Source organism: Pleurodeles waltl, chromosome 4_2 (genome assembly GCF_031143425.1).
Source record: "Pleurodeles waltl isolate 20211129_DDA chromosome 4_2, aPleWal1.hap1.20221129, whole genome shotgun sequence".
NCBI lineage: Eukaryota > Metazoa > Chordata > Amphibia > Caudata > Salamandridae > Pleurodeles > Pleurodeles waltl.
In genome coordinates this window covers 1,003,410,036-1,003,429,613 of record NC_090443.1, presented here as the reverse complement: position 1 = coordinate 1,003,429,613, position 19,578 = coordinate 1,003,410,036, and the positions used below count along the sequence as shown (strand labels likewise).

Sequence of the window (19,578 nt, the reverse complement as noted above, 5' to 3'; positions counted from 1 at the left end):
CCCTGTAGTGTTGTTTCTCCGCAGGTCGAGCCGGGGGCGTCGGGTGCAGAGTGGAAAGTCTCACGCTTCCGGCGGGAAACGTGTGGTCTTTAAAAGTTGCTTCTTTGTTGCAAAGTTGCAGTTTCTTTGGAACAGGGCCGCTGTCCTCTGGAGTTCTTGGTCCTTTTTAGATGCAGGGTAGTCCTCTGAGGCTTCAGAGGTCGCTGGACCCCGGGGAACGCGTCGGTGTTTTTCTCGAAGTGGGGAGACAGGCCGGTAGGGCTGGGGCCAAAGCAGTTGGTGTCTCCGTCTTCTCTGCAGGGCTTCAGGTCAGCAGTCCTTCTTCGTCTTAGGTTGTAGGAATCTGTTTTCCTAGGTTCTGGGGGCCCCTAAATACTCAATTTAGGGGTGTGTTTAGGTCTGGGGGTTAGTTGCCAACGGCTACTAGCCCTCAGGGTGGCTACACCCTCTTTGTGCCTCCTCCCTGAGGGGCAGGGGGGGGCAGATCCCTAATCCTATTGGGGGAATTCTCCATCTGCAAGGTGGAGGATTTCTAAAAGTCAGAGTCACCTCAGTTCAGGACACCTTGGGGGTTGTCCTGACTGGCCAGTGACTCCTCCTTGTTTTTCTCATTATCTCCTCCGGCCTTGCCGCCAAAAGTGGGGCCGTGGCCGGAGGGGGCTGGCATCTCCACTAGCTGGGATGCCCTGTGGCGCTGTAACAAAGGGGGTGAGCCTTTGAGGCTCACCGCCAGGTGTTACAGTTCCTGCAGGGGGAGGTGAGAAGCACCTCCACCCAGTTACAGGCTTTGTTCCTGGCCACAGAGTGACAAAGGCACTCTTCCCCATGTGGCCAGCAACATGTCTGGTGTGTGGCAGGCTGGTAAAACTAGTCAGCCCACACTGGAAGTCGGGTATGTTTTCAGGGGGCATCTCTAAGATGCCCTCTGGGTGTATTTCACAATAAAATGTACACTGGCATCAGTGTGCATTTATCGTGCTGAGAAGTTTTATACCAAACTTCCCAGTTTTCAGTGTAGCCATTATGGTGCTGTGGAGTTCGTTTAAGACAGACTCACAGACCATATACTCTTATGGCTACCCTGCACTTACAATGTCTAAGGTTTTGCTTAGACACTGTAGGGGCATAGTGCTCATGCACCTATGCCCTTCCCCTGTGGTATAACGCACCCTGCCTTAGGGCTGTAAGGCCTGCTTAGAGGGGTGACTTATCTATGCCATAGGCAGTGTGAGGTTGGCATGGCACCCCGAGGGGAGTGCCATGTCGACTTAGTTGTTTTCTCCCCACCAGCACACACAAGCTGGCAAGCAGTGTGTCTGTGCTGAGTGAGGGGTCCCTAGGGTGGCATAAGACATGCTGCAGCCCTTAGAGACCTTCCCTGGCATCAGGGCCCTTGGTACCAGGGGTACCAGTTAAAAGGGACTTACCTGGATGCCAGGGTGTGCCAATTGTGGAGACAAAGGTACAGGTTAGGGAAAGAACACTGGTGCTGGGGCCTGGTTAGCAGGCCTCAGCACACTTTCAAATCATAACTTGGCATCAGCAAAGGCAAAAAGTCAGGGGGTAACCATGCCAAGGAGGCATTTCCTTACACCCTCATATCCAGGATTCTTGAGAGGACAATTCTCTTGTACAGTATTTGGGTAATTTACCCCATTATTTAAAAAGCTGACTACGTTGACTCCCATACTACCGCTATAGCTTGAATGCACAGAAGGCTTTCAACAATTTATCATGGATTTTTCTTCGTTCAGTACTATCCAAGTTCATATTCAGAGATGCTTTTACCAAGATTGTCGTGGCACCATATGATAGTCTGGGAGCCACAGTAAGTGTTCATAGCAATCTGAACCCTTTGACATGATATGGTACGCGACTGGGCTACCCGCTCTCACCACTGCTTTATCTTTTGACACTTTAACCCACATTTGCCTCAGTGAGAAATTCTGGCTCTTGATTGGGTGTCCATTATGGCCATTCATCTGGAAAATGAGCCTTTGTCTTAAAGTTAACAGGACAAAAAGAGGTTTATTTAAGATGGGTACAACTACCCCTAAACATGCTCTTCAGCAACCGCTTGCTTTCTCCTCCTGGAGTCTACAATATTGAATCCAGCAGTGGAAGCATTCAGTTGCTAGGATACATAACATCTACCTTCTTTACAAAATTGTTACAACTTTAAACAACATTACAATAACAATAACGCTAGCCATACGAGCAGACGTAATCGCAAACAATAGGGTGAAAACAAAATTCATGACCAAACTTAGGGCGTGATTTAGAGTTTGGCAGAGGAGGTTACTCTATCACAAATGTGACAGATACCCTGTTCACCATTTTATGATCTCAAAATAGCTTATGGAAATCGTAATACGGCAGACAGGATATCCGGCACGTTTGTGATTGAGTAACCTGTCAGCCAAACTCTAAATCAGGCCCATAATCTTTGTGCCAGACTGGTTTTCTTCTGATCCACTCCTTCTTAATGCCCATACTTTCCATTCCTGGATCGATCTCCAGCATATTCCCTCCTTCCTTCTTTCTTTTCCAACAAGATACTATGCTCCAATGTGTTGCACAATGTAACTTTCCTAGTATTCCACAATTCTACTTTTGAGCACGGAGAAGGGCATCTCCCTAGTAGCCACATGGGGAGTATTCCGGTAATTCCACAATGTCTCCTTGACCGCTTTCTTGTAATCCATTCCATTTTCATTAGCTAATTGCACACACTCTTTTAACACCCTGTTAAATTTCTCGACAGGACCATTTCCTCTTGGGTGGTACACTTCTGCTCTGTGATGAAGTACTCCTTCCTTCTTTAAAAAGGTCTGAAATTCAGTAGCAACAAATTGTGGTCCATTGTCAGTAGGAACACCTTCCCAGTAGGATAACCCTTACAAAAGTTCTAGGCAGGAAGGTTTTGTCTCTAAGAAAAGCCACCTCTGGTCATTTGGAGAAATAATCTACCAAAACTATTGCATATTTTACTTCAATGCCTCTGCTGCTGAATGGTTCACAATATGGTCATTGCCAAGGTTTCTCTAGTAGTTTAGTTGGTGATGGTAGATTCCTCTACCTTGTGGGACTTGTCACTGCATATACATGATATACAATGGCACACAAACCTTTCTATGTGTTTGTCCATGCCCAATCACCAACAATCTGTTCAGGCCCTTCTCTTCATGTCTGACATGGCCCCCCTGTAATAGCCCAAATAATCTAGACCTCAACCAGGGGTGTGGAATTTAATAAAATATCTACTTGTCCAAGGGACAAGCTGCTTCTTAAATCTACTTGTCCCTTTGGTGTCACGTAGTGCAACAACAAATTATGGCACAAATCTCATTATGTAAGAGCTCTGATAATATCCTCTCTGATAATGCCAGGGCTACTACTATAGTAGGGCTTGATCACTTGCAATTTCAATCCTTACTATAGCAATTTCCTTTTTTTGTCACCTTTCCACAGATCTATATATTGGGGCTGGAGAAAGCAGTAAGCAATAGTTCTCCACACCCTCCAGACTCACTCAGGGGAGGTGCTGTGCTAAGGGGGCTCCCTGGATAGGGGCTGTGGGGCGATGGTTACGCCACTGGTGGCAATGTGTGTTTTTTGAGACCCAAAACTTTTTTTCTTTTTGCCAGTCTTTGTTACAATGATGAGGGCCTGGCAGTTTCCACAACAAAAAGTTTTACAAAAGCCATGCCAAACGAGACACGCATTGACGAAACCAAAAGACTCCCAAAAAGGCTGGATCTGTTGGCTTTGCCAGTGCTTGTTTATATTCATGGTTCTCATATTCTTGTTGAAAATGGCTACACTGATTTTCCATTAGGAATATTTTTGGGAAATACTAGCATGCATCAACGGGTTTTACTAAATGGTGCCTCAGAGAAATAGCACCTAAAATTTCATAGTAGCAAAATGTTTTTTTCCTACTTGCAATTCTTTCTGAACATTTTATTTTGAAAGCAAAGAATCATCACTCTTGCTTACAAGCTTCTGCAAACATTTGCATCTACTCAGAGAGCAATCTGGGAGCATTATACTTTGCCTTATATTGTTAAACTTTTCAAACATGTGTACACTTTTTTTTTTATTTTATTTTTACTGGAACCACTGTCAGTAGCGCAGTGTGACCTTTAAAACGTTTATTTACCGCGCTCATCCCTAATAATGACATCTTTTCATTAATATATGGACACACACATTGCCTCAATTGCAAACAGTTCCCTTCGCTGTGAACTGGCAGCCAAAGGGTTTGTGATGCAGGAGGTTGGGCCTACTTGTCCCAAGGACAAATAAACATGATAACTTGTTGCCCTGGACTCCAAACAATATGTTCCTGGCGTCTGGCGATAAGAATTCCACATCCCTGCTCAACACAGTAGCACCACCAAACTTTCATTCCTTCTCAGTACTCCATCCACAAATGACAACTCTGACTGTACCATCCTGTAGTCCCCAAACTCCTTCCTCACACTCTGTGCCTGGTTGTTGGTGAAGGACAAAAACATAGCAATTTGCCTTAGTATGTCATCTTCCAACTGCACTCTTCCACTCGTCCTGTGTTATGACTCCACAACAAGACTCATTTACACTGGTGACCAGCCACTCATCACTATCATTCTCCTATCATTCTCGCCCTCTTTGTTTTAATGGTAGACACACCAAACAATTTGTGTTCAAGTTCTTGATAACTGAGACATACTGCAACACAGAGTTATACTCCTGCAGATGATACAGCCATTTGACGATCCAGCCCCCTTGGTGGAAAACACATCACTTAGGGATTTATGGTCAGTTGGTAATTTAAAGGTAGTTCTGCACAAGTATGTTTTAAAGTAACTCACAGACCACCAGCACGCTAGCACCTATCTCTCTATTACGGAGTATGTTTTGCTGGCACCTTCATCCCGAGGATCAAACGGCTTTAAAGCCACCACCTTCACAATTTCTTACATGGTTTTTCTCAAATGCTTTCTGACACTTCCGTCCACTCAAACTGCGCACCCTTCTTCGTTAGTTTACTTAGCTCATATACCTCCTCAGCAAAATGCTGCACAAACATTGACTAATACTCAGCTAGGCAGAGAAAGGAACAAAGTTGTTCCTTATCAGTAGCAGCAGGCGCACATTCAATAGTCTTGAGCAATTTCATCTTAGGTTCTTCTCCTTCCCTCAACAGTGTGTGTCCATGATACTCCAGATTTGCACTTGTCCATGCTGTCAGTCCAGCTTCTAGTAGTTTTTCCAATACCACATCTAAAGTGTAATCATGACATTCCACATTAGCACCCCATACCAAAATGTCGCCTTGAAAGACCAGCACATTCAGAATCTCCTTTAACACACTGCTCATGAGCCTATGGAAGACTATGGATGCCAACACTAATCCAAAGGGCATACCCACAAATTGAAATGAACCTTTGGGCATTATAAATGATGAAAGGTGTTTGGACTCTGGATGCAGCCACACCTGGCGGTACTCACTGGACAGGTCTATGGAGCAAAAGAACATGGCACTTTTAATGCTTGAGATCATTTTATTTATGTGTGGCAAAGGGTAATTGTCAATCCATGTACTTTTATTTAGGTTCCTCAGATTGACATACATGCTCAGTTTGCCATTGGACTTGCGTGCTAGGACAATGGAGCGGAGCCACGTAGATGATTCTATGGGCTCTATCATCCCAGCTGCACACATTCTTTCTAGTTCCTCCTTGAGTTATTCTTATTCTAAGCAAGTAGAACATTTCTCACCCAGACTTAAGAATTATACAGTGCTCGAATTTCTCTAAGCACCCTAATGTTTTGCTAAACAATTTGGGATATTTAGTGCTCCACTGCATTTTGTTTGCTTCCTCCTGTAAGCAACATCTGTTCAGGGTGATTTGGGTTGAGAATGATGCCTAATACCTCCTACTCCATCCCAAAAGTGCCCTCCCCTTTTCCACCACGTAAACTCTCCCATTAGCATGTCTGTCCTTATGTGTTGTCTTGCTATTAAAATATCCTAACTGGCTGGCAATTTCTTACCACAATACTCCTCTGGTTCAATGTCGGGAGAACTCAATCGACTACCACCCAGACTCTCCCATGTTACTTTGTCATTCATCGTGTACTGGGAACACAAATCTGCCCATACTGTAACATTTTTCTCATTGATTTTCAAAACACATTTGGAAGGGCGATGTCTCTCTTGTATTTCAATTACAATATTCTTGCTTAACACCAAAACTTCAACTTTGTCGTCATTTTCATCCTCTTCTGAATAGCCATCGCAACTGTCACACACCACACTTATAACTTTTTTTTTTTCCCTTACTACAACCTTCAGACTTGCACATATTGGAGAAATGTTTAAATTTTTGGCATTTAAAACTTTTCACTTTTACTTTCACTGTAGCTGGGCAGGTATCAACATCTGCAACGTGCTTCATGCTCCCACATCTGTAACACACTCATTTTTCACTATTTGCATGTGCCTTGCTCAGTCCCCCAGCGGTTTTCTTCACCTTTTGTTCCCTATTTACCTTGTTGCACTTACTACTCCCCTTATGTTGATCCTCATTAAGTTCTCTCACATACCTAAAAATGTTCTCTACATGTCTTACTGCATTTATGACTTTTTGCAAGGAGGGGGTCTTTCAATTCCAGAAATATCTCCTGGAATCTTGACATTGTTGGTCCTATTTATAAACTGGTCCCTTATAATTTCTTTGTGTAGCTCCTTAGATTTATAAGTCGCAGCTGATGTACTCAATACAGAGACATACTGTTCTACATTTTCCTTTGGTAATTGTGACCTAGAAAATAAATTGTCTTTCCCACACTAGGCTTACTTTTGTGCCATAATTGTCTTCCAAGGCCTTCGTAGCATCTATGTATTCATCATTAAGCACCTCTTCTGAATGACGCTCCTCCCCATCATGGTTTGTCAATGCAGCATGTGTAGGTTTAGGCAATGTCTTTAAGACGTTTCTTCCTTCGATGCCTAAATTATGCTTCAATAATGCTAATTTACATGTGGATGCAAATTCTTCCCCACCTACAGCCTTGAGATACTTTTCGAAGGATTCGCGCTAATCTTCCCCTACCATGACTGGAGAAATTTGATTCTGCATGAATTTCGGAGGAGCTACAATGGAAGAGGCATCCATGACTAATTAAAGATGCTAGCTGTTAGATGGACAAAGTCACAACAATGCAGCACTTTGTCTTGATATAATAGGCTGAAACTAATAAACAAATTACACAACAGTTTTTCCAAAATAACAGACCAAAATAAACAGTTGTCACCGTCATCTGACTCAACTAAACAACTGGCTAAAATAAAGGTAGACACCATCATCGGCGCATTACACTGGATCATCCACTTTCATACTGAAATACACTGTTTCTCTTTGTTTTCCTGTATTCTCTTGTGCTCTTTTGTTACACTTCTTTAAGTCGTTGCACAACTTTCACTTCATGAATCCCGAGGCTTGATTATGCCTCTGAGCAAGATGAACGAGTTACTTACCTTCGGTAACGACTTTTCTGGTGGATACATTAGCTACCTGTGGATTCCTCACCTAATGAATACTCCCATGGCGCCAGCATTCGACGGAAATCTTACTAGTCTCTGCACGTCGACGAGGACGTCACTCTAGCCCACGCGACGCCGTCTGACGTCATACAGGCAATAAGAGGTCCTCGCCGACGTGCCGATGACAGTACCAACATTTTTTACGTGCATGAGAATAATAATAACCCAATGTAATGAAAGAGCAAAGCAACATCTCTTAATATTGTAAATCACACAACATTGCAATAAAATAGCTGTAGATTTAATATAACCTTTTTTTTTTTTTTTTTTTTTTTTTTTTTTAAACAAATAAATATATTTATACAAACGAATCATGTATATACACAATATATATAGATTTATATATAAATATACACATATATACAAATATCATATATGCAAAATGTATTGCAACTTTGAAGACCAAAAGGAGCACACTCAAGGATTGCTTGGAGAGACCAAAAAGGCAACGGGGAGGCGGGTGGGACCGTGAGGAATCCACAGGTAGCTAATGTATCCACCAGAAAAGTCGTTACCGAAGGTAAGTAACTCGTTCTTCTGATGGATACAACTACCTGTGGATTCCTCACCTAATGAATAGAGTCCCAAAGCAGTACCACGCCCGGCGGTGGGTGCCTAAATGGTCAAACCAAGAAATCCTGCAGCACTGACCGTGCAAAATGACCGTCCCTTCTGACCTCAGAGTCCAAACAGTAATGTTTCACAAAAGTGTGAAGGGACGACCAAGTTGCGGCCTTGCAGATGTCGACCACAGGAACACCCCTGGCCAAGGCCGAAGAGGCCGACTTAGCTCTGGTGGAGTGAGCTCTAATGCCCTCAGGCGGATCCTTCTTTGCCAAAGAGTAACAGATTTTAATGCAAAGAACAACCCACCTGGAGAGTGTTCTCTTGTGGACTGCCTTTCCTCTCCTCTTGCCCACGTATCCGACAAACAGCTGATCCTCCAGCCTGATATCCTTCATTCTGTCGATCTAGAAGCTCAACGCCCTTTTTGGGTCCAGGCGATGTAGTCTTTCTTCCTCCTTTGAAGGATGAGGCGGAGGATAAAACGTGGACAAAGTGATTGTCTGAGCCAAATGGAAGGGTGAAACAACCTTCGGAAGGAAAGCAGCCTTGGTCCTCAACACCACCTTATCCCCATAAAACGTTATATAAGGGGGTTTAACCGATAAGGCCTGCAACTCACTCACTCTCCTTGCAGATGTTATAGCTACCAGGAATACTGTTTTAATAACCAAATACCTTAAGGGGCAAGAATGCATAGGCTCAAAAGGGGACCCCATAAGGAAAGTCAGGACCAAGGACAAATCCCATTGAGGCATAACGAATGGTTTTGGAGGATATTGATTCAGAAGACCTTTCAAGAATCTGAGAACAATAGGGGATTTAAATAACGATGGTTGGTCTGGAAGACAAATGAAGGCTGACAAGGCCGACAAATAACCCTTAATGGTAGCCACTGCACAACCTTTCTGCGCTAGAGACAGTGCAAAAGACAAAACATGTGACAGATGAGCATGTAAGGGATCAATCTGTCTCTCTCCAAACCACATAACAAATTTAGACCACCTATTAGCGTAGATAGATTTAGTGGAGTGTCGCCTGGCCGCTAAGATAACATCCACTACATCAGGCGGGAGAGAGAAGGAACTCAGGTTGCCCCGTTCAATCTCCAAGCATGTAGGTGCAGACTCTGGAGGTTGGGGTGTAAAACCTGCCCCTGAGACTGCGAGAGGAGGTCTGCCCTGAGAGGGAGACGGAGCGGAGGGCACAGTGAGAGTTGGAGAAGGTCGGAGTACCATACCCTCCTTGGCCAATCCGGAGCTATTAAGATGACTTGGGCCCGGTCTTGGCGAATTTTCCTCAACACTCGAGGAATCAAGGGTATGGGGGGAAACGCGTAAAGCAACTGGTCGCACCAGGTTATCTGAAACGCGTCCCCCAACGCTCCCTGCATCGGATACTGGAGGCTGCAGAATAACGGGCAATGCGCGTTCTCCCGAGTGGCAAACAGATCTATCCGAGGAAACCCCCACATCTGGAAGATTAAACAGACTTGATCTGGATGGAGACGCCACTCGTGGTCTGCCGAGAATTGGCGACTGAGACTGTCCGCACGTACATTCAAGACCCCGGCCAGATGATTTGCCACCAAGCAAATCTGATGGTCCTTTGCCCAGGACCATAGCCGAAGAGCTTCTCTGCAGAGAAGGTACGACCCTACTCCTCCCTGTTTGTTTATGTACCACATCGTGGTAGTATTGTCCGTCAGGACTTGTACCGACTGACCACAAAGGGATGGGAGGAAGGCCTTGAGAGCCAGACGTACAGCCCGTAACTCCAACAGATTGATATGAAACACCTGTTCCTCTGGAGACCAAAGCCCTTTGATCTCCAGATCCCCCAGATAAGCTCCCCATCCTAGGGTGGAAGCATCCGTTATGACCGTGGCCACTGGTGGCGACTGCGCGAACGGCTTCCCCTGTGAAAGATTGTTGCCCGCAATCCACCACTTCAATTCCACAGCAGCATCTCTGGAGATCTTGACAGTACCTTCTAAATCTCCCTTGTGTCGAGACCACTGCCTTCGGAGGCACCACTGAAGAGCCCTCATGTGCCAGCGAGCATGCGTGACCAACAGAATGCAGGAGGCGAACAGACCGAGCAGACGAAGGACCTTGAGGACTGGAACTACCGCTCCATTTCGAAACATTGGAACCAATTCCTGAATATCTTGAATCCGCTAAGGCGGAGGAAAGGCTCGACTCAATGTTGTATCCAGTACTGCCCCTATGAACAGGAGGCGCTGAGAGGGCTCCAGGTGAGATTTGGGCACGTTCACCGAAAAGCCCAGGTCGAACAACAACTGGGTTGTTGACTGCAGATGATGCGACACAAGCTCCGGGGACTTGGCTTTGATCAACCAGTCGTCCAAGTAAGGGAATACTGCTATCCCCTTCCTTCTGAGCTCCGCCGCAACCACTGACATCACCTTTGTGAAGACTCGAGGTGCTGAAGTAAGACCAAACGGGAGGACCGCAAACTGATAGTGCTGCGACCCTACCACAAACCGGAGATACTTCCTGTGCGACTTGAGTATCGGGATATGAAAGTACGCATCCTGCAAGTCGACAGACACCATCCAATCTTCCTTGTTCAACGCCAAAAGCACCTGTGCTAGGGTCAGCATCTTGAACTTTTCCTGTTTGAGGAACCAATTCAAGATCCTCAGATCCAGGATTGGTCTCAACTGACCATCCTTTTTGGGAATCAGGAAGTATCTTGAGTAACAACCTCGACCCTTTTCCTGCTCTGGGACCAACTCTACCGCGCCCTTTGAAAGGAGGACTTGAACCTCCTGTTCTAGCAACAGGAGGTGTTCTTCTGAACAATAAGATGGGCGGGGTGGGATGAGGGGCGGGAACTCCCGAAAGGGAAGGGCGTAGCCTTTCCCCACAATGCCGAGAACCCAAGTGTCCGTTGTGATAGACTTCCACTTGTGGAGAAAATGCTGTAATCTTCCCCCTACAGGAGAGGAGTGAGTGGGAAACGGTGGAAGCCTAAGGCTGCTTCCCCTGCTGCACCCCTCCAGAGGACGAGGAAGAGGCAGAGTGCTGTTGAGAGGCTCCTCTGGTACGGGCCCCACCCCTCCCCTCCCTCTAAATGACCTATAGGGGAGGGAAGAGGCGGGTTGCTGGAACCTCCCCCGAAAGGAAGAGGAAGAAGAGCCACGCCCAAATCCCCGAAACCTCCTGAAAAATCTAGAAGAGGCAGAGGAAGAAGGAGCTTGCAGTCCTAACGATTTGGCTGTGGCTCTGCTCTCCTTAAATCGTTCCAAGGCCGAATCTGCCTTGGCTCCAAACAGTCTGTCCCCATCAAACGGGAGGTCCAGCAGGGTCGACTGCACATCCGCAGAAAACCCTGAGTTTCGGAGCCAGGCCTGTCTTCTTGCCACCACAGCCGTGCCCATCGCCCTGGCCACCGAGTCGGTCGTGTCCAGCCCAGACTGGATAATCTGGGTCGCGGCAGCCTGGGCGTCCGAGACCACATCCAAGAGACCCTGGGGGAGCTCCGTAAATGAAGACGAAATATCATCCATCAGAGCATGGATGTACCTCCCCAGAATGCACGTTGCTTTGGTGGCCTTCAACGCCAAACTGCATGACGAAAATATTTTCTTGGACTGCGCATCCAGTTTCTTGGAGTCTCTGTCTCCAGGCACCGTCGGGAAGGAACCAGGCGCTGACTTTGAGGAACAGGAGGCTTGCACCACCAAGCTCTCCGGCGTAGGGTGTCTAGAGAGAAAGCCAGGGTCAGATGGTGCAGCTCGATACCTCCTGGCCACAGCCCTATGAACGGCCGAGGAAGACACCGGCTTCTTCCACACCTCCAACACCGGATCCAGCAAAGCCTCATTAAATGGCAAGAGAGGCTCAGCTGCCGCAGAGGCCGGATGCAATACCTCTGTCAGCAAATTCTGCTTCGCCTCTGCCACCGGCAAAGGCAGGTCCAAAAAGCTCGCTGCCTTCCTCACCACAGCATGAAAGGAAGCAGCCTCCTCCGTATATTCCCCTGGAGATGAAAGGTCCCACTCAGGGGAAGTGTCCAGCCCACTGGCTGTATCCAGACCATGTAGTCCGTCTCCAGAGTCCTCAATCTCTCCCTCCTCTAAGACTCGCTGGTACTCCTGCTCTTCTAAAAGACGGAGAGCACGCCTCCTCGAATGAAGTCTCTCCTCGATACGCGGAGTCGACATGGCCTCCGCCGACGTCGAAGAACGCCGATCTCCAGAAGCATCGGACGCCGCGTCCGGCGCCACAGGCAGCTTCGGCGCCGAGGCAGGAGCCGGAGGACGAGGTCTTGGAGCCGATGGACCAACCGGAGTCACAGGGCAAAATCCTGACTTCGACGGAAGGGCAACCTCCGGGGCCGAAACATCTGAAGCCACCGGAGCGGCCACCGGCGCCGAGCCCACATTCCCAAAAGGGAGAAAGGGCATAAAGGGTGCCGGCCGAAGAGGCGCAGGATCACCCAACGAAAAGGCCAAGGGCCCGAAGGACCAGCCGGAGCAGCTCCTGGAGCCATCTGCTGAAAGATGGTATACATCGCATTAAGAAACGCGGTACTATCGGCTCCAGGAGTGGGAAAAGCCGGATACTGGGGTGCCTGGATCTAGGGCGACCCCGACGCCGGCCTCGATGTCTGCGACGCCGGAGAAAACACAAGAGGCTGCACCACCTCAATCACCGACGCCTGACCAGGCGAAGTCGGTGACGCCGGAGAGGGCAACGGCGTCGATGGATGCGGCGTGACCGTGGGGCTGACCTCCCAAGTCCTCCGACGCCGAGCCGAAGGTGACCTCGAACGAGACTCCTTGCTGGAATGACGTCGTGAGTCTCTACGGCGCCGGGAGTCTCGATGACGCCGGTGAGACCTTGGCGAAGAAGACTTCTTATGATGTTTCTCCTTCTTCTTTGACTTTGCCATGAATAACTTGGCCTCACGCTCTTTGAGGGCCTTCGGATTCATGTGTTGACATGAATCGCAAGTCGAGACGTCGTGGTCGGAGCTCAAACACCATAGACAGTCGGAGTGAGGATCTGTGACTGACATCTTGCCCCCACACTCTCGACAGGGCTTGAAACCCGACTTCCTCTGAGACATTATTACCGCAGAGAAGACTACGCAGCAGACAATACACTGTAACCACGAAGGTAACAGTAGCTCCCTCGAAGATAACCGTTTCGAATGCACGGAAAAAAGGGAACTGTCATCGGCACGTCGGCGAGGACCTCTTATTGCCTGTATGACGTCAGACGGCGTCGCGTGGGCTAGAGTGACGTCCTCGTCGACGTGCAGAGACTAGTAAGAAGATTTCCGTTGAATGCTGGCGCCATGGGAGTATTCATTAGGTGAGGAATCCACAGGTAGTTGTATCCATCAGAATCAAGCTAATTTCACTTCTGCACTTGGGAAGGCGTGCTAGTATGCGTCTTGCACCTCGCAGATGGTTGCTGTAGTAACGTGGAATAACAGTAGCTGGGGTGCGGCACGTTCAATGACATGGTGCATGTCACCCGGCTTGTCATGTCAATATGCGCGTCACACTGCAAGCTCAGTCGGCTTCAGCATTGTCGTTCTGAGATTGCAGCCTCACTGAAAGTCAAAAGATACTGATTGCAGGTAAGTCTGTTCAGCTCCCCTCACGCCACCTGCACGCTCTCCCTTTCAGACACCTACAGTGCAGGGAACAGTCTGTGCCCTCCTTATGTGCAACAGTAAACACATGCACTGTAGGGTCACAAGCACCGCCTACAGATTGTGCACGGCACACAAACCACGGCACCTTCAAATGTAAATACAGCAGCACATTACACGCGTCAATCCCGTCCTTCTCAGATCTAAATCCAAAATCTTTGGAAAAACTCTCCCCTTTTATCCAGCTAGTATAACTCCTGCATGCCGCACTCACATGTCAGAAACACCAAATGTCTTAGTTGTTGATTGCGAACTGTAAGAACTAGGGGTCGTCCTCACACCAAGTTCTCTACTGAGGATTCTTTTCGAACTTCATAAGACGGCTTCTTGTTTTTCTGAATCCCATCCTTGTCGCTATTTTTAAGTTGACAGGACGCAAAGAGCTTTAAATAGAAGTTTATTTCAGATGGGTACAATGACTCATTAACATATCCTAGCTCCTCAGCAACCACTTGCTTTCTCCTCCTGGAATCCAGCAGTGGAAGCATTCAGTTACTATGATACAACACTCATTCCTTTCACTTCCTAATATTCTTGGCAGAAGCCAGTACATCCACTACTGTGAGACTTGATATCTTAAATACATATGATCAGGATTTGGAATATACCCTTAATAAAGGTGAACCACATGTTTGTGCGTAAAACCAGTTATGCTTTCTAGACATATTAAAGGACATTGGCCTTGGTTGGCAACCCTCCTATTTTAAACGCCTAGACATCTGGTTTAATAATGCTGTCCAGGAAATTTGCAATATTCAGTTAGAAAATAACAAGATTCCTGTTTATCCAAATACTTGATTTGGTGGGGAAGATTGAAAACAATCAAGATGATGGCTTATCCATAATTTACTCCCTATCTGGTATATTCAGCCTGCCCAATTACTATTTTCAAACCCATTGATGAATCTAACTTCCTATGAAAAGACAGAAAACCCAGGATCTCACTCCATAGACTGGATCATTAGGTCTTAACTAAGCAATTTTTCACATGTAAAACATCAAACATAGTAAGGCAAGTAGTACTTTGGCTCTCTTTCACTGAGTTGAAACCCCCTGTCTGGCTGGAAATGTAAACTTTTTTTACTCACTTTGAATCATTTTACCTCCATCATAATTAATAAGATTAAGAGTCTTCATTGCAAACATATCATACATTAAAGGTACCAGGCCATACTTCAGATTTATAGGAAGCTACCTAACAGAATGTCACTGTCCTCCATGATGTCCTCCAGAGATAATAAAAAAAGTTAGAATTGATGGTATATAGTCTTCTTAGATATTTGGCATAAGGCTGGATGGACTGTTCCTATTGACGAAGGGCCAAGACAGATATGTAGATGACTGTTCAAAGTCTGGAGTGGCATAGTGAGCGGAAAACAATTTTTTGCATAAATCTGACATTGCATTAATAAGGGTCCTTGGACCCCATAACTGTGCCTTATTTGTGATGAATGAGAAAGAAAATTCAATATATAAAAACGTACATTTCTGGATTTCCTAGAGCATGCATAACACATCGGTGACGATTTCCACAGCCAGACATGTTAACCATGGACATGGTTTTTAAATTGAATAAAATACTCACACCAACAAAGTGTAAAATCAGAAAAATGCAGCAGAAGTCGAGTACGATCTAAGCACAGAAAAACTCACATATCATACAGGGACAATGGACAGGATCAATTGTAACAAATGTTTCCACCACTCCCACCCAAATTAGGTAGCTAAGGTGTGCACAGGCCGTTTTGGACTTTGTTGGCAAACACAAGCTTAAATTTCTTCCCACTCACACCTGATGGCTCTGACAAGAATGGAAAAGTGAGCTCTGCATTGATCTGTTAAGAGCAGATTAATCTACTTCTTCTGGACTAAGATATCTGAGGTTTTTGAATGAGTGATTTAAATTGACATGACAATCAATTCAATCTTAGACTGTTTGGTGGTATGTACCATTTATGACATACTGAACCTAAACCATAAGGATACCTTTCTCCTAGATTTATTTTTTACCAAGGGTCTAAAAGCAATACTAACTGGTAGAACACTTATCATATATCTGCACATTCAGATGTCTTGAATAGCAGGGCATGTGATAGGACAAACCAGATGCATACCTACAGAAAAGCAACCAACATGAGTCCTGTCCGTTTAACTTGCACCCACTTGCAATATATTTCCCTTCTAATTGCTTACCTTAATGTTCCTCTGCATGTTTGATTGATTCATCTTTTAAAATGTTATAAACTTGTTATGTTAAAGTTCTGCAGTGACGCCAGCCACTGTATTACAGAAAGTGCCCCGGGGGTGCTACGGCGTGTGTGCCTGCTTTGTCCGCCTCAGAGCACTTTGGTGTTATGGAAGGAGCTGCAGATGCTTGTACGGCCCTTCTGTAATACTGATAGCGATGGTGCACATGTAGCACCAACGCTATCTTCAACAGGTGCTCCCTCATTTGCATGAGGGCCTTGCCCCATGCAAATGATGGAAGCACCTTTTCTCTATACCTTATTACTTATGGGGCACAGAGGCAAAGAGAGCATTAGGTGATGTACTGTCAGTCCGCCCCAAGGGCAGCACTCTGGAGGAGTGAAAGGGGGGAGGGGGGTCACATGTTCCCTCTTGGACATCTTCCTGAAGGCAGGTGCAGTACCTCAGTGCACCTGCCTGCAAGGAGATCTTTCCTCCACAGAGAAAGACAGAGTGATGGTATATTTGTAAAAGTTTAGTAAGGATCATTGAAATAAAGAAAACTAACCTTTTTGCATAAGTGTGGTCAAAGAAGGCTCCTTGCCCTGCAGTACTACACTGACACTCCCATTGACCCCCCTATGCTTCTCAAGCCAGCAGCTGCCGCATATACCAGGAATACATTGTGCTGCTAAAGAAGCACAATTGCAGTACAGTGGCTTCAAGGCCAACACATGTGCAGAACTCAATCTTCATGTTTATTAAGAAAAGCTTAGTGCCCTCTTTTATATGCCATCTTTCATGCAGAAGCTTGACTGGTCTGCTCATGTGATTACTTTCATCACTTCAGAATGAGAATCACATGTTTTCTATGCAGTTGCTGGTAGGATAAACTGAGTTTTATTTTCTCTGTCAGGTGGCTGGATTGGAGCAGAGATTGGAAACACCATTGAAAGATTTGACCCGGTGGAGAACATTTGGCAAGTTGTGGGCTCAATGGTCTTACCACGGTACTACTTTGGCTGTTGTGAGATGCAAGGTGGGCAAAAGGGAGCTGTGAAATGCTTTGAAAATATTGTCTGTGACTGGGTATTTTATGATACTGGCTGTTTACAGATCGAATGTCTTCACTGATACTAATACTGATGATTGGTATTCAGAGACAATTGTTTTGTGCCTATCATTTAATAGCCTGTTTCAAACATGTGGGCTGTTAGACCGCTTTTTTTCTAGGCTAGCATTGATTCCTTCAGAAACCTAAAGTGCATTCTGTTTAGCTTTCTTTGTGGAGGACCACAATTGTAGCCATTGGCACTGAGATATGATAAAGCTGTGCACTTATTGTACATGCACCACTCTAATACTTTCTGTGACTGAGTCAGCAATCAACCAGGCTGAAATACTGAAGTTCCACTTAGCTGTTTTCAGTATGGAGTAGGACCACAAGGCCAGTGCAGCACATTTCAGATCCAGCATCTTCGAGCAAAGTCACATTTCAGTTCTGAAGAATTTTATTGTTGGCATTGTTCACTGCTTGTGGCTAAAGGTTAGTTTAAGTCAAGAAAACCATTAAGTGAAGGGAGTGACTCTGTCATTAGTGAGACTGCAGTAGACCCAGAATGGAGGGTTTAAATACCCAGTGGAAATAGAAGCTGCTCTTTCCTTCTGCGTACTATTGGCAAACCCCTCAAAGGGAACCACTGAATGTCATGAGACTGAGCTGCTCTAATCCTATCTTCAGGAAAAGTTTCTTTTGTCATGACTAGTAATCAGAGTTCTTAGGCTCTCGCACGTCAGCATCTCATAAGAACTTTCTTCCCCTGGTGGCAAGAATCAACTGGATTTTTTAATGAAATATTATTTAAAGTCAGAAAATGCCAGGGTGAAAGAGACTGAATTTGTCTGAGCAGGACCCTAAATAAAGTGTTACAAGGGACAATGCTAAACTGTTATTTGTCTCTTGAGGAAGTATCCAGAAAGTTACACAAATGTTTAGTGGTCATATTGTACAACACTCGTGCTGTTTGTAAGAAAACCTTTGGTTGCCTGAGCAGCATCGGAGACGGTGCACTCAAAATAACTAGCTGAATCTCTTGCCACAATAGCTGTTTTCAAAGATTTTGGACAGTGATTCAGCCCCATGCCAGACCCACCCATATCTCACTCACTAGACAGATTCAAGAGCTTTATTTGCACTGCCCAAACTACCTCTCTGCAACCCAAGCGACCTCGTAATTTCTAAAGTTTCACCTATAGATTTCGTTGATGCAAGGCAACAATAAACAAAGATGATCTTCTCCCCTTGGCTATCTTGTAATTCCTTGCTAATGAAGCACGCAAAGCACACAATGCATCTTCTCAGATTGCATCAAAATGGGACTTCTTCCACCTGCTGGAAGAGTTTGAGAATGAGCTAGCCGACTACAGATTCATGAACCATTCAGTTGAAGGATAATACCAAACGCAGTTGCCATCCAAGAACATATGGGAAAGAAACAAATCCACACAAGTCTGCTTCCACACACCATGGTGTGACAAGACAGCAACCATCTAAGTCCTGAATGAAGCCCTCCTCAGTGCAGACAACGGCTACCCGTGTTCTTATGTCTACTTGACGTCTCGGCTGCCTTCCACCATTTCCATTAAGCTCTTATCAGCATCCTGCTAACCCATATGGAACTGAGCCATGCCACAATTCAGATTCTCATCTTGCCCACCTGTCAACACCAACTTGTCCTGAAGGGCTCCCATGTAACACAGTAGCTGAAAGTGGTCAAAGAAATTCCACAGGTTTCTGTCCTTTGCCATTTGCTCTTCAGCCTCTACCTGGAACTGTTTTGCACCCTTCTTGCCTCCAACAACTAAAACATACAGCAAACAACTTTATTCAAGAGACCCCATAGTCATGAATATAGACTCACTCAAAGACTTCCTCTCAATAACCCAAAGATTAGCTATTAGGGGTAAGGTTGATTTATTGTGCCAAAAGTGTTTCTGCTTCCCATCTGGAGAATGGGTGGTTCCTTTGTGAAGGAAGGTGCAAAAATAACTAAGCGTGGATCCAGTGAGTAGGGAAATGTAATCATAAAATAGTAGTTCCTGAGAAGAATGTAACTCTTCCGCCATCCTCCCTTCCTACATGGTGCAGGTGGGACCGGATGTTTATCATTGGTGGTGGGTTGGTGATGGGTAAAGTAATACTTACAGAAAGAATACATGGTCACCCACATAGCTTCTGTTCAGTTTTTTCCTTACTACAATCAACATTTGGAAATTCATTAAAGGCGCATAGGTGCTGCAGAAACATGAAAGAATGAACTCTGAACAAACCAGCTGAATTTTACAACAGAGAATCGGAGGGAATTGAATATCTATAAACAGTAAATGTGACATCATCATATAGGAGTGGGTTTGTGGTGGAAACCAAGTGATAGGAGGTCATCTTTCAGCACGAGTTAAAAGCCGATCACATGAGAACAGTTAGGAAGGGAATTTCAGCTCCCAGGAGCATTCAGAACAAAGGTTTATGCAGAATATGC

At 45.7% G+C, this 19,578-nt stretch overlaps 1 protein-coding gene across 1 annotated transcript in view; it reads left to right on the top strand.

Annotated features, from left to right (window-relative positions):
- The window catches only part of IPP (intracisternal A particle-promoted polypeptide), an 84,241-nt gene that overhangs the window by 53,896 nt on the left and 10,767 nt on the right, over window positions 1-19,578 (top strand). Inside the window, exon 8 of the mRNA XM_069232851.1 lies at window positions 16,956-17,078. Within this exon, the coding sequence (XP_069088952.1) occupies window positions 16,956-17,078 (123 nt within the window). The remainder of the gene's footprint in view (window positions 1-16,955; window positions 17,079-19,578) is intronic.